Below are 15531 nucleotides of genomic sequence, written 5' to 3'. Positions count from 1 at the left end.
AGGTAGAGCACGGCTATTATTTATACTACCGTTCAGTGACAATTGCACCAAAAGCAACCAGAAGATGGCATTTTACCACAAACTAGACAGATCTACGCGTTTTACAGAGCATAGAAAAGTACAACACAGAACAGGCCCTTCGGCCCACAATGTCTGCACTGACCATGATGCCAAACTAAAGCCCATCCGCCTGTACATGGTCCACATCTCTCTATTGGCTACCTGTTCATGTGTCTGTATAAATGCCCCTTAAATGCCATTATCTTATCTGCTTCCACCACCTCCCCTGATGGGGTGTTCCCGGGACCCAACACTCTCTGCACCAATAAACTTGCCTCACACATCTCTGTGAAACGTCCTCTTCTCGTCCGAAACCTGTGCCCTCTAGTGTTTAATATTTCCATTCTGGGAGAAAGACTATCTACCCTATTTATGACTTTCATAATTATATATGCTTCTATTACATTGCCGCTCTATGTAGCTAATACATTCCGATCTTGGCAACATCCTGGTGAATCTCTCTCTCCTGCACCCTCCCCAAAGCCTGCACATCGTTCCTCTAATCTGCAACCAGAACTGCAGAAAATACTCTGAATGAGCCCTTACCAAAGTCTTGTACAACATGACTACCCAGCTTCCATACCCTACGCCTCTAACTCTGAAGGCATACCACACGCTTAATTTAACACGTTAGGCACCACGTTTGGCAGGGTCATCGTGGGCTGTTGGGCCTGTTCCTGGGCTGTACTGCTCTATGTATGTTCAATCTACTTCGTGTTCTAATTCTAACCTCATCTTGCTTCCCCTCGATGATTGCGCACTGGTCTTCTCATCTCCTCTTTGATTCTTGCTTCCATCTCGATCCTTCATATCCTTCTATTGTGTTCCTCACCCTCACCTTAGTATAAAGGCAATCATCACACAGTCACTCACAACACCGCAAGCTAGGAAGCACTGAACAACTGGCCACGTGGATATCGTTCAGGCTTTCTCCGCTACAGTGTACGTTTCACCCATCCAACTACATGCCACAAACTGCAAGAATCTATGTCCATCCTTCCACTCTGTAATCAGAATACATCTACTTCTCCAAGAAGCTGTTATCAGGCAATTGATTCATCCTACCACAACCAGAGAGCTGTGCTGAACTACTGTCTACCTCTGATGTCCCTCGAACTATCCTTGACTGGACTTTGCTGGCTTTACCTTGCTCTGCCTTATCACGTACCTATATGCTGTAACTGGATTGGTTGTAATCATGTATTGTCTTTCTGCTGACTGGTTGGCACGCAACAAAAAGCTTTTCATTGAATCTCGGTCCACGTGACAATAAACTAAACTGAACTGAAGTCGCAATGCTTTTTGTTTAAAATGTCTAAGTATTAAACAGGGGTTTCAAAAGTAAGTGCTAGAAAGTGGCATCACTTGGTCCCAATCTTAAAAACATGTTATGGTTTCCTCCCTCACGTATAACTGAGTTGCCGCATAAACACTGTTCTCCGTGCTCATTAATGAATGGATCACTGCACAGCTCTGTCGTAAGCTCCAATAGAAACGTGCCATTTCCCCCAAAAGCTCAATTAGAAATTAACCTTTGCACTTAACTACATAAGATATGACTTAATTTCATCAAGAAGCAATCAGCTGCATTGCACAAAGCAGAATAGCATTAATCACAAGAAACCAACACTAGTGAAAAAGTGAACATACCAGTAATGTTCATTATTTAAAAGCCATCACAGTTGTATATATCCGAATAATAAAGTGACCACACTTTTACTCGCTCCAGACACATTTTAAAAACCCAATCAAAATGCTTCACCGGCATTGAGGTGATACACAGCACATTGCTTTGCTTTACTTGACTACAACGCTCACTTGGAACCCAACCGTACTGCAACCAGTGGAGAAACAGGAACATGAAACTTACTTCCGGAGATGATCGTGTTCTTTTAGGAATAGTTCTGTTCTTCTGTTGTTAACCCCCGATCCACTTTTGTAAGATCTGAGGTGAAAATAGAAAGACTTTATTGTATTTTGTTATGGTCACCAGATATCAATCAACCACTAGAGAGCAGTCATGAGTCCAGAGATGCTGGAGTAACTCAGCGGGTCAGGCAGCATCTGTGGAGAACATGGATTGGTGACGTTTCACAGTGCTGGAGTAACTCAGCGGGTCAGGCAGCATCTGTGGAGAACATGGATAGGTGACATTTCACAGAGTGCTGGAGTAACTCAGCGGGTCAGGCAGCATCTGTGGAGAACATGGATAGGTGACATTTCACAGAGTGCTGGAGTAACTCAGCAGGACAGGCAGCATCACTGGAGTAAGGAATGGGTGACGTTTCGGGTCGAGACCCTTCTTCAGACTGATCTACTATCCTGAACTACTATCTTCCTCATTGGAGACCGTCAGACTATCTTTGATCGGACTTCACTGGACTTTATCTTGTACTAAACGTTATTTATGTTATTCCCTTTATCATGTATCTGTACACTGGGGATGGTTCGATTGTAATCATGTATTATCTTTCCGCTGACTGGATAGCACGCAACAAAAGGTCTTCACTGTACCTCAGTACACGTGACAATAATCTAAACTAAAACTACCAGTGTAAATAACAGTTTGAAGAAGGGTCTCAACCTGAAACGTCACCCATTCTTTCTCCCCAGAGATGCTGCCCGTCCCGCTGAGTTACTCCAGCATTTTGTGTCTATCTTCGATTTAAACCAGCATCTGCAGATCCTTCCTAAATAACAAGAGTATTACTTCATCCAAAGATATGCATTGTCACACCTTGCAAATCTTTACATGCCAATCAATTCTACTTCTCAATGTAGTTAAATTACTACTTATCTTTGAAAAATGCAATCTGCTGGCACAAATATGAAGACACGAAGGTACTATTCCTACTTTCGCCTGAGGTTTTTAAATTCTATGGTAATAAATATTTTGATGCTCAAAAACACAGCACTTGACAGTGGTTGGGCCATAGCATAGGTGATCAATTTGGGTGAGATTCATTGCACTAATTAATTTTAAGATCAATGTAAAACAAGAAATAGATTAACAAAAACAAATGTGATTTATTGAAGCACCCGACTGCCATGCTTGCTGAATGATTTTTTAAAATCTCAACTAGCACTATCCTACCAACAGCCAGAGGGTAGTCCTGAGCTACCATTAACCTCAGTGGAGACCCTCGGACTATCTCTAAATCGGACTTTAATGGACTTTATCGGGCTCTAAATGTTATTCTCTTGTCATGTATCTGTATGCTGCAAACGGCTAGATTGTTATCGCGTATTGTCTTTCCGCTGACTCGTTAACACGCAAAAAAAGGTTTTCACTGTACCTCTCTCTGTACATGTGACAATAAACTAAACTAGTATGGAACACAAAAAGTATTCTTTTGATCAATACATATTTCAAATAGCATTCAATGGATCCATCAAGCTTCTATTAATACCAGTTTGGTGGCATATGTAACAAATAAAAAGTTTGCAAACTATTTCAAGAACTGACCATGCTGAACAACAATTGCTCACTTACTCAATATCTTTCCGAACTGATCCCAACAAGTCTTCTCGTTCTCGGATTGCAATAAAGTTTGCTTTGGTTTTATTAAATTCATGTGTATAATCCTGCAAAGAAAATAAAAGTATGAAACTGTTAGCTGTATTTTCTTTTGCAGCATAACTTCTACAAGAGAGCCCGTCAATTGGAAGATCCACGTTATTTTGCAAGCCCCAGAAACTAAAGCCCTAGAAACCCTCCTGCATCAAGGCTCTTCTACCAATACCAAATGCTGCGCTCAGCAGCCTCTGACAGCCAATACGGCAGCATGTAACTTATTAGTTACGTTCGCATTGATAGCCCATACTGGGTTTGGCCAACAGTGAAGTAAATCATCATTGGCATTGCCTGACCATGCCCTCAGATCCTGTATGTTGTCAACACATGCTTGAAGCTGCCTCGATTACACTGGATGCCCCTGAATTTATATGGCTCTGTCTCCCTTGGTTGATGAATATCTGACACCAGCCCTTGTCTGTCAGTGGTTCAATAACACTGCGACTCAGAGGTGCCTATCCCATATACATTTGGTTTGTGTTTGTTTAGTTTGGTTTAGTTAAGTTGAGGTACGGCATGGAAACAGGCCCTTCGGCCCACCGAGTCCACGCTGACCAGCGATCACCCCGTACACTAATACTATCCGACACACTTGGGACAAATTACAATTTTGACCAAAGCCAATTAACCTGCAAACCTGCACGTCTTTGGAGTGTGGGAGGAAACCGGAGCACCTGGAGAAACCCATGCAGTCATAGGGAGAACGTACAAACTCGTACAAACTCCGTACAGACAGCACTGGCAATCAGGATGGAACCCGGGTCTCTGGCGCTGAAGGCAGCAGCTCAACCCGCTGTGCCACCATGCGTCCTGTTGATACATTGTGGCTATCCATTTAGGATGCTGATTATTTTGTGTGCTCCTTAATAATCTATATGGTCATAAGTGAAAAGAGCAGAATTAGGCCATTCGGCCCATCAAGTCTACACCGCCAATCATGGCTGATCTATCTCTCCCTCCTAACCCCATTCTCCTGCCATCTCCTCATAACCCCTGACACCCGTAATAATCAAGACTCTATCCATCTCCGTCTTAAAAATATCCACTGACTTGGCCTCCACAGCCTTCTGTGGCAAAGAATTCCACAGATTCGCCACCCTCTGGCATGGCTACTGGTGTGAATAAATGGTAGACAGTATTGGGCTGAAACAGTGTAAGTTTTATTATAACCCTTTTGCAGTCAGTGCTGGCTCTGCCAAACTGTACTGCAACACTAAGGTAATAAAAGGCACCACTTAAAATTTTATCTACTTGCACCAAACATCTATTCCAACGTGACAGGAGAAAAGATCAACAGAAAGGGGCAGTAGAATTTGCAGCCAATATGATAAAAATCTTTGAAATCTGTTATCTTCCAGGATTATTTATGTAACAGCCCAGTCAATGAATTGTGTTCATTCAGAATTAGCAACTAAAAAAAAATTCACCTTTGTCTTTTATTAAATAGAGATTGGAATGGTTAGGTAATGAAAATGCTCAACGTACATATTTCGTCACAGACATATAATTATCAACATCATTTCACCTGTACTTCCAGAAGAAGGAGATACGATAAGTCAAAACGGATGCCTGCTCATCTTTAGACTTTAGAGATACAGCGCAGAAACAGGCACTTCGCCCACCAAGTCTGTGCCGACCAGCGATCACCCTGTACACTAAAGACAATTTGCTCTTTACCGAAGCTAATTAACCTAAAACCTGATGTGGGAGGATGCCGGAGCACCCGGAGAAAACCCACGCAGGTCACGGGGAGAACGTACAAACTCCGTACAGACAGCGCCCGCAGTCGGGATCGAACTCGGGTCTCTGGAGTTGTGAGGCAGCAATTCTACCGCTGCACTACCGTGCCGCCCTAACTTGTTTAATTACATGCTACCTACTTGTTTTGAAGTACAAAGATAATTTGTTTAGTTCAATCTACCTCTTCACCACAAGAAGAATCAACAACAATAATTTTGGACAAAGTATTTAGTTCTTGACCGAATGATAGTTCAGATTCTTTGAAGCATAAAATTCACGAAGAGAGGTAGAGAATGTGGGGGGGGGGGGGGGGGGGGGGGAAGAGTAAATCGTAACGTGCAGAGAACAAAGTGGGATTAATGTAGGATTGGTGTAGATGGGCAGATGTGCAGTTGCTGATCGGTCGGTGTGAGCTCGGTGGGCAGAAGAGGCTTTCCCATGCTGTATCTTTGACCCAATGATTAACTTTGCAAACACAGGAGTCTTTCTGACCGCCAAATCTTCTAAATGTTTTTATAATTATTAATAGAATTGCAGATACCATAATTAAATATTACAATCTTTCCCAAAGGGGCATCAAAATCCGTGATATTTTAGTTGGAGTTGTCATTCTATTAAATTGAATTTATAATGAACATACAAGTTTTCCAAAAGAAAGAGGCACATTATTTTCAATGTTATATTAATGGATTATCACTATATTCGCCAACAATCCCTAATTAAAATACAAAGAGATCACTTGCAGGGAAGCTATTGCTCAACAGCTTTCAATCACCTAATGCTGAGGTTGACAACTGACATCCAATCTACAATCGTGATAAATCTCTCCTGTTAACAATTTACTCTGCAATTTATCCATTTACATTTCACGAAGATCTGATATTTCAGCATTATAACCGCACTTTCAGTTTTAAGAATTGGCAAATATTTGATGAAAATTAATGATTCTTCCACCACTTTCCCTTTATTTTGTGAAGACAATATTTCAGAAGCTTTTCTATCAATATTACCATTTATGCAATTTCATTCAAAGTGATGCAATTTCAAAAATAAGCTTTGATAAAATGAACTGCAGCGCCTAGTGGCACAAGCAATTGCAGATGATGGAACCTTGAACAAAACACCAAGGGCTGGAAGAACTCTACGGGTCAGGCAGCATCTGAGGTGGTAATGGGGACGTTTCAGGTTGGGACGGTACTTCAGACTGGTTTAAGGTGAGAAGGGAACAGTCTATAGATCAGGGGTGGCCAAACTTGCTTAATGTAAGAGCCACATACGATAAAGTTCAGATGTTTGAGAACCGCAAGACATGAACAAAATTTACACATACGTTTTTATTGTTACATACACATTTTGTTACAAAAAATTTATATAAATATTAAGAAATGCATGTATGCAATAATATTTATTCATGTATGTAGTTTTTTAAACTGTTAATTTGTATTAGTTTCAGTAATCACAAAGTACACATATATACCAAATGTTTTCAAAATCTTGACTGATGATTGTTTTAACTATATTGAACGTATTTAATACGGTAATGAACTACGGGAACTTCTAAGAAAAATGTGCGAATTTGCATTTCAGTAACATAAAATTAGACTGCCAAAACTAAAACTAAAAAGGAAAACATTATATTTATAATGATATTTATTTGTCTCAGTAAATATCAGGTCAAAACATGGAGGAAAATATGTATAGTATAGATGATGTGTGAGGTATGTTTTATTTTACACCAAACGGTGGAGACCTGGAACACAATGGTACGGAGATGGTAGATGCTGACATGATAGAGGCACTCTAGTGGCATGTAGATATACCCATGAACAAGCATGAGCGAGAGGGATACAGGCCACATACATGTGACTGTAAACTAGCACGTGCAGTTGTTTGTTTCTACGGTTTGGGTGAGGTATTTGGGGCGTTGTTATAGAGGGGTTGGGTGGCAGGGGGAGGGGGGGGGTGTTGTAGCATCATTGTTCTACTGGCTAGCTCAAAGGCACAAGACTATTGTGGGGAGGGGAAAAAAAGATGCCATCAATCCACAAAGGTCGTTGTGATAGACTGCATCTTCGTTCCTGCGGTGCCTTACCTGTAGAATATCCCTGTGCCGCTGTAGTGTGTGCATGAGTGCTGCGTTCAATGATGTCACTCCAGGTGTTGAAGTGTATTCTGCCATTTTGTCATTGATTCCTGTGAGCTACAAACAATAAACAAACATTGAAAAGTGTACACGAAAAGAACAAGGCTCAGAGTACAGCACTTTGTCAATATATAATTTTCAATGTTTACTTTCATCTTTCTCTTTTTTATAATCATTTAAAATGCAGCCCTCCATCTGTAGCTGAGAAAATGGACAGGCCATGCTTGAGTAGACCAAAGGGTACTGGTACATACATGCTCATTGCTGTTGGTGACTATGGCAGGATCGGCTCCACAAAGCCATTCAACTGTTTAAGGGTCTGATCGCCTAATTTACTTAATGATTTAAAAACAAATAGAACATCGAAAGGTAAAGTGCAAGATTGGGCCCCTTCAGTGCACCATGTGCTGAGAACATTGCCGAGATAAACTAATCTCATCTGCCTGCACCTGATCCATGTCCCTCCATAGCCAGGTGTCTATCTAAAAGCATCTTGAACGCCACTATCTATATCTGCCTCCACCACCATCCCCAGCAGCATGTGCCAGGCACTCATCACCCTTGCCCCTTACATCTACGTCAAACTTTGCCCCTCCCACCGTAAAACTTTAATCATCGTTGTGTAATAGTAAAAACTCAACAAAATTGAAGATCTCGTTTTTTAATTTTTAGAGGTGTCAGTACATCATACTGGCACGCACCATAACAAAAAAAGCACCGTAATAAGCAATATTCTTCCAACTTCCCTGCTAATGTTAGGTTAGTTTAGAGATACAGTGCAGACACAGGCCCTTCGGCCCACCGAGTCCGCACCGTCCTGCGATCCCCGCACATTAACACAATGCCGACACGCATTATGGGCAATTTACTCTTATACCAAGTATACAAACCCAAGCCAATTAACCTACAAGCCTGCACATCTTTGGAGTGTGGGAGGAAACCGGAGCACCCGGAGGAAACCCACACAGGTCACAGGGAGAACGTACAAACTCCGTTCAGACAGCACCCGTAGTCGGGATTGAACCCGGATCTCTGGCGCTGTGAGCGTTGAGGCAGCAACTCCACCACTGCGCCACCGTGTAAATAGATCTGGATGCCACTGCACTCTACATAGCCAGATGCAGTGTGACCTTTCACTGGGGCTGTTTTGATAGTGGGGCGAGCTGCCAGTGGAATACCTGTCGGTACAGCACATGATGAAAGAGACGGTAAGCAGGTTCCCACTGCTGCACCACTCACAGGCAGCTCCTTGCAAGCCCTTGTCCATGGTCACTGAAACCACAGTAAATGGGCATCGTATCCTCAGAAACATGTAGGGCACAATGATACAGACTGTGAATTCCCTTTCACCTTCAGCAAGTCTCCACTAATTCGATGGAGCTCTCTTCCCCACATGGATTGCAGTACAACTACATGAACATTCAAATGAACACTACCCCAAAGCAGCAGTCTGCTTCACATGGTGGTGTTCATATTGTGCAAACAGAACCAAACTAGCCATAAAAACAGGCTGAATTCTCAAAACATAGCAGGCTGCATTTGCAAAATAACAGCGACAGACAGGGGTGTCTGTTGAAAACGCACACCTCCAGATTCAGGGACGGTTTCTTCCTGGCTGTTATCAGGCAACTGAACCATCCTACCACAACCAGAGAGCAGTCGTGATCTCCCATCGACCTCATTGGAGACCCTCGGGCTATCTTTGATGGACTTTACCTTGTACTAAACGTTATTCCCTTTATCCTGTATCTGTACACTGTGGACGGCTCGATTGTAACTAATCATGTATTGTCTTTCCACTGCCTGGTTAGCACGCAACAAAAAGATTTTCCCTGTACCTCGGTACACATGACAATAAACTAAACTGTAAAATTAAACTACACCAGATAGAGAAATTATGTTCATCTGCCTATAGAGCATCTTATGACAGTTTTCAGAGCAGAATATTTAAAACAGATCACAAGCTCACTGATCTACTTACTGCATGTAGAAAACTCCATGCACAAAATGTGCACATGATTATTTGAGGTGATACGGCACTGCACAAATACAAGTTCTTTCAGTTTAATTTTTTTAAATGGACTGATTTTCAGCTATGAAATATAAAATGAAGTTATCTTCTCTGTACTTACAGCGATACTGAAGTGCATTCAGACGGGGACTCCTGGTGCAATCCAGGACCGGTGTATTTGGGGTAATAGAGGGGGACCACCAGGGAGCAGAAATCATACAATCTCTACAGCACAGCATTTTCACACGCTCGTCAAACCTTCCGACCCCATGCTTTACCTTTTTTTATTATTTATTTGGATCGTTACAACTCTACAAGAAAGCTTTGACCTTTTTTATTAAACAAACTAATAGATTAAGATTGAGGGGTAACTTCTTCACACAAAGGGTGGTGTGTGTATGGAACAAGCTGCAAAGGAGGTAGTTGAGGCTGGGAATATCCCATCATTTAAGAAACTGTTGGACAAGTACATGGATAGGACAAGTTTGGAGGGATATGGACCAAGCACAGGTAGGTGGGACTAGTGTAGATGGGCCATGTTGGCCAGTGTGGGCAAGTTGGGCCTTAGGGCCTGTTTCCACACTGTATGACTCTATGACAAGATATTGTTATAGCTACCCGATTGCATCAAGTAATTTTAAACGGCTGATAATGCACTTCTTTCACATCACCTGGCCCTGGTTTCCACAGCAGCATGTACAGAATCATTATACCAGCCAAATTACATTGGATTAAATCAATAGCAGTCATTTACAGCCGTGTTATCTCCAGGCATGATCCACTGGAAGATCACCTGCCATCTTAGTTAGACCACGGATAGCGGCTTCATTTCAAACACAAAACAAATATGAGGGTGTGGAGACACAACTAACTGCAGATGGCGGCATCCTGAGGAAAACACAAAGTGCTGGAGGAACTCAGTGGGTCAGGCAGCATCTGTGGAGGGAGTGGACAGATGGGTCAGGTCCCCTCTTCAGACTGATGGCAGGGGCATGAAGGGGGGGGGTGGAGCTGGATGAGAGGTGGGCAGGACAAGGCCTGGCAAGTGGTGGGGGAGGGGTCATTGGCAGATGGGTGGAGTAAGTGACAAAGGCTGGAGTTGAACAGGAGGTCAGATAAGGAGGAGTGAAATGTAAAGCTGGAGAGAGGGGTTTGGATGGAAGGGGATGGGGAGAAGGAAAAGAAGGTATAAAATGATTAGACAGGTGTCAGAGGTTATGGGGAGAAGGCAGGAGAATGGGGTTAGGAAGGAGAGATAGATCAGCCATGATTGAATGGCGGACTAGACTTGATGGGCCGAATGGCCTAATTCTACTCATATCACTTATGACCTTAAAAATAAGTGGCTTAGGTGTAATATTGTCAGGTGTACTGAGGTACAGGAAAAGCTTTGTACTGCATGCTATCCAATCAGATAATCCTATATATAAAAACAATCATGTCAAACTCAAGTACAATATGTCGAGGAAAGGGGAAGATACAGAGTACAGAATATCGTTCTCAGCATTGTAGCACCAGTTCCAGAGACAAAGTCCAATGTCCACAATGGGGTAGAGGTGAATCGGACACGACCCTAGCTTATGGAAGGAAAGTTCAGAAGTCCAATAACAGAGGGGAAGAAGCACTTCCTGAGTCTGGTGGTGCGCGCTTTCAAGCTTCTTAAACCTTCTGCCGGACTGGAGTGGGGAGGGGGAGGAATGTCCGGGGTGGGACTAGCATTTGATTGGGTCGGCTGCTTTGCCGAGGCAGCGTGAAGTGTAGATGGAGTGGACGGTGGGGAGTGTGGTGTGTGTGATGGACTGGGTTACATCTACAATGGTGGGGAGTGTGGTGTGTGTGATGGACTGGGCTACATCTACAATGGGAGACTCAGGGATGGGAGATGAGCGTGTGCAGGAGGGAAAAGGAGCATGATGCAGGTGGGAGATACCAATGCGGGCTAGGGTGGAGGCAGGAACTGTGTGAGCTTCTTGTTTAAACGAATGGTGCACAAGGAATACAATGAGATTTGGATTTCTGCAATGCTTTAACACTCCAGAGGATCTGGAGCAACACAGCTGCACAGCCCACAGTGCAGTTACACTGCTTGTCATTTTAATTGCTGGCAATCATCAGTTCAGTTTAGTTTATTGTCACGGTACAGTGAAAAGCTTTTGTTGTGTGGTAACCAGTCAGCGGAAAGACAATACATGATTACAATCGAGCCATTCACAGTGTACAGATAGAGGATAAGGGAATAACGTCTAGTGCAAGAAAAAGCCAGCTAAGTCCGATCAAAGATAGTCTGATGGTCACCAATGAGGTAGATAGAAGTTCAGCACCGCTCTCTAGTTGGCGAGAGGATGGTTCAGTTGCCTGATAACAGCCGGGAAGAAACTGTCCCTGAATCTGGAGGTGTGCGTTTTCACACTTCTGTACCTCTTGCCCGATGGGGGAGGGGAGGAGAGAAAGTGACCGGGGTGAGACTGGTCCTTGATGATGCTGCTGGCCTTGCCGAGGCAGCGTGAGGTGTAGATGGAGTCAATAGGAGTTTGGTTTGTGTGGTCTGGGCTGCGTCCACTATTCGCTGTAATCATTTGTGGAATTATATGGGTACTGTGCAACAATAAAGAACTATGCCTGGTCAATACTTTCATTATTTGAGCTAAATTTTGGCAAGACATCCCTGGTCTAACTATTGAAAGATTTGTGAGCCATTTCATAGATTTTTTAAATTGAAATAAGAGCATGGAATTGAGGATTGACAAAGGGCATATGCTGTAACTTGGGGACAAAAGAGACTGTAGATGTTGGAATAGACAATAGACAATAGGTGCAGGAGTAGGCCATTCAGCCCTTCGAGCCAGCACCGCCATTCAATGCGATCATGGCTGATCACTCTCAATCAGTACCCCGTTCCTGCCTTCTCCCCATACCCCCTCACTCCGCTATCCTTAAGAGCTCTATCCAGCTCTCTCTTGAAAGCATCCAACGAACTGGCCTCCACTGCCTTCTGAGGCAGAGAATTCCACACCTTCACCACTCTCTGACTGAAAAAGTTCTTCCTCATCTCCGTTCTAAATAGTCAATAGTCAATAGTCGTTTATTTGTCACATACACATAAATGTGTAGTGAAATGAAACATTACCCGCAGTTAAACAATAAGACCAATAATGGCCTACCCCTTATTCTTAAACTGTGGCCCCTTGTTCTGGACTCCCCCAACATTGGGAACATGTTTCCTGCCTCTAATGTGTCCAATCCCCTAATTATCTTATATGTTTCAATAAGATCCCCCCTCATCCTTCTAAATTCCAGTGTATACAAGCCCAATCGCTCCAGCCTTTCAACATACGACAGTCCCGCCATTCCGGGAATTAACCTAGTGAACCTACGCTGCACGCCCTCCAAAGCAAGAATATCCTTCCTCAAATTTGGAGACCAAAACTGCACACAGTACTCCAGGTGCGGTCTCACCAGGGCCCGGTACAACTGTAGAAGGACCTCTTTGCTCCTATACTCAACTCCTCTTGTTATGAAGGCCAACATTCCATTGGTGCATATGGAGCAACAAGCGATCTCCTGGAGGATCTCAGTGGGCTGAGCAGCATCAGCGGATGGGAAGCAACAGGCTACGTTTCGAACGGGTCGAAACCTTGCACCAGCTCTGATCTTGCACGACCCACTGAGTTCCTCCAGCAAGTTGCTCATTGTTTCATGCAGTGCATCTTAACGGTTCAAGTTGGCAGGCTGAACTAGGCGGGCTGCGACGGGTTGCGACGGGCGGGCTGTGACGGGCGGGCTGTAACAGGCAGGTTGAAAACATGTGAAGCAGCAGGTGAATGAATAGTTTAGTTTCGTTTTTTTGTAAACGAGAATGGGAGTGAAGTTAAAGGTAACTAGATGACAGCAGAAGCTTCAGAAAAGGTGGAAGGAAAAATGCAACGTGGCATGAGTCAGGCACAGCCTGGAGCTCCAGGTATGAGCTGGTGGCATGATTCAGGCACAGCCTGGAGCTCCAGGTATGAGCTGGTGGCTGAATGGGAAACATTATTGCAGCAAACACCATCACAGCAATAACTGAGGAGGCAATTTCACCTTGGCTAACAGTTGCTCGATTTCCATAGCCATCGTATCAAACATCCTATCTTGGCTCGATCCATTAAGCAGTGGCGTTGTATCAGAGCTAGAAAATTGGAAAGAAAGGGACAATAAACCAGCAGAATAATGCAAAGCAAAGGCTGACCACACAATGATTGATTTGCACAATTACATATAATTGATTTGCGGTGCATTGCATAATTTGACTAATCTACTTAAATATATGAATAGCCAAAATCACCTTGTTAATGTCCATCTTGGGTCAAAGCTTCTTTTATCGATTTTAAAGCTGTTTTGCATTGAATGCATATTTTAAAGATATTAAATGAAACATTTAATGTTAATTATATCAAACAAATGTTCTGGTTTTAAATATTAATATCCTTTCATCTAACTTTATATTTTATTGTGATGAACTGTTGAATTAAGCAAAAATGAATGTCATCTATTCGGTTAAGAAATATAAGCAGTAAGGTTAGAAGTTCTGAAAAAGAGGACCACTTAAACATTTCAAAATAATCAAACGACACATGTATATTCTTCGGCAGCCCAGCTGCAGCCTGTTGGATACTTGCCAAGAAATGATTAATTATTTTCAACTTATCTTGCTAACAATAAGGAACAGCTTGAAAATAGTCAGACGATTTGCAAGTGAGGCTTGAAACAGGACAATGGGGACACGAGGAACTGCAGATGCTGGGATCTGGAGCAAAAAAAACAAACTGCTGGAAGAACTCAGTAAGTCAGGCAGCATCTGTGGAGGGAAATACGCAGTCTTTGTTTCAGGTGGAGATCTTTCATCTGGTCTGGAGTTCCCCGGTGTGGGACAAATAAAGGAATATATTATTATGAAGAAATAGAGGGGACATAGCCAACATAAAGATGCAAGGGGGTGGAGAGGGGCAAGAGCTGGCAAGTGATAGGTGAATATGGTTAATTAGCAGCTCCTCACACGGATCCACCTCTCACTCAAGACAGACACGACATGCTGCAGTAACTCATCGGCTCAGGCAGCAACTCTGGAGGAAAGGAATAGGTGATGTTTCAGCTCAGTCTGAAGGAGGGTCTCGACCTGAAAAGTCCCTTTTCCTTTTCTCCACAGATGCTGCCTGACCCGCTGAGTTACTCCAGCACTCTGTGAAACGTCACCTATCCATGTTCTCCAGGGATGCTGCCTGACCCGCTGAGTTACTCCAGCACGTTGAGAAATGTCACCTATCCATGTTCTCCACAGATGCTGCCTGACCTGCTGAGTTACTCTAGCACCACATGAAACGTCACCTATCCATGTTCTCCAGAGATGCTGCCTGACCTGCTGAATTACTCTAGCACTCTGAAACATCACCTATCCATGTTCTCCACAGATGCTGCCTGACATGCTGAGTTACTCCAGCACACTGTGTCAATCTGAAGAAAACTAATGCTTGACTCTCAATGCTGATGGAAGAAATGGCAATTGGTTGAAAAGGGAGAAAGTGTTTTTATTTTTCAGGGCACACCAATCTCGTGAAGCAACTTTCAGAAGGTGACAATTGCTGGCAGTTATGGAGCACAATGGTGCATGGTGATACAGGGAAGCCTCCAATGCTGCAAGGTGATGCAGGGCAGCCTCCAATGGTGCAAGGTGATACAGGGAAGCCTCCAATGGTGCATGGTGATACAGGGCAGCCTCCAATGCTGCAAGGTGATGCAGGGCAGCCTCCAATGCTGCAAGGTGATGCAGGGCAGCCTCCAATGGTTCAGAGATGCTGCAAATTAAAACTTCCAAATAAATTGAACTTGGGGATCTTTGTTGTGAATCTTGTTATTAACAAAAGTCCAATGTTCAAAAATCCAGTGTTCTTTGACTGATTTGTACACAATAAACATCATCCGTAATACAAGAACATTTACAATTCAGCTGAATTTGTATCATTAAAAACA

At 43.2% G+C, this 15531-nt stretch overlaps 1 protein-coding gene across 4 annotated transcripts in view; it reads right to left on the bottom strand.

The window, feature by feature from the left end:
• Positions 1–15531, bottom strand: part of gosr1 (golgi SNAP receptor complex member 1) — a 61625-nt gene that overhangs the window by 42045 nt on the left and 4049 nt on the right. For all 4 annotated transcript variants that reach the window (XM_078422248.1, XM_078422244.1, XM_078422246.1 and 1 more), the window contains exons 3-6: positions 13606–13693; positions 7467–7574; positions 3554–3645; positions 1931–2005 (exon numbers count right to left, since the gene is read on the bottom strand). In XM_078422248.1, coding sequence (XP_078278374.1) covers positions 1931–2005; positions 3554–3645; positions 7467–7574; positions 13606–13650 — 320 coding nt within the window. In that variant the 5' untranslated portion in view covers positions 13651–13693. The remainder of the gene's footprint in view (positions 1–1930; positions 2006–3553; positions 3646–7466; positions 7575–13605; positions 13694–15531) is intronic.

This window comes from Rhinoraja longicauda, chromosome 26, assembly GCF_053455715.1.
Source record: "Rhinoraja longicauda isolate Sanriku21f chromosome 26, sRhiLon1.1, whole genome shotgun sequence".
NCBI classification, from domain to species: domain Eukaryota; kingdom Metazoa; phylum Chordata; class Chondrichthyes; order Rajiformes; family Arhynchobatidae; genus Rhinoraja; species Rhinoraja longicauda.
Note: the sequence above shows the minus strand (reverse complement) of the source record. Positions and strands in the feature narration are given on the sequence as shown.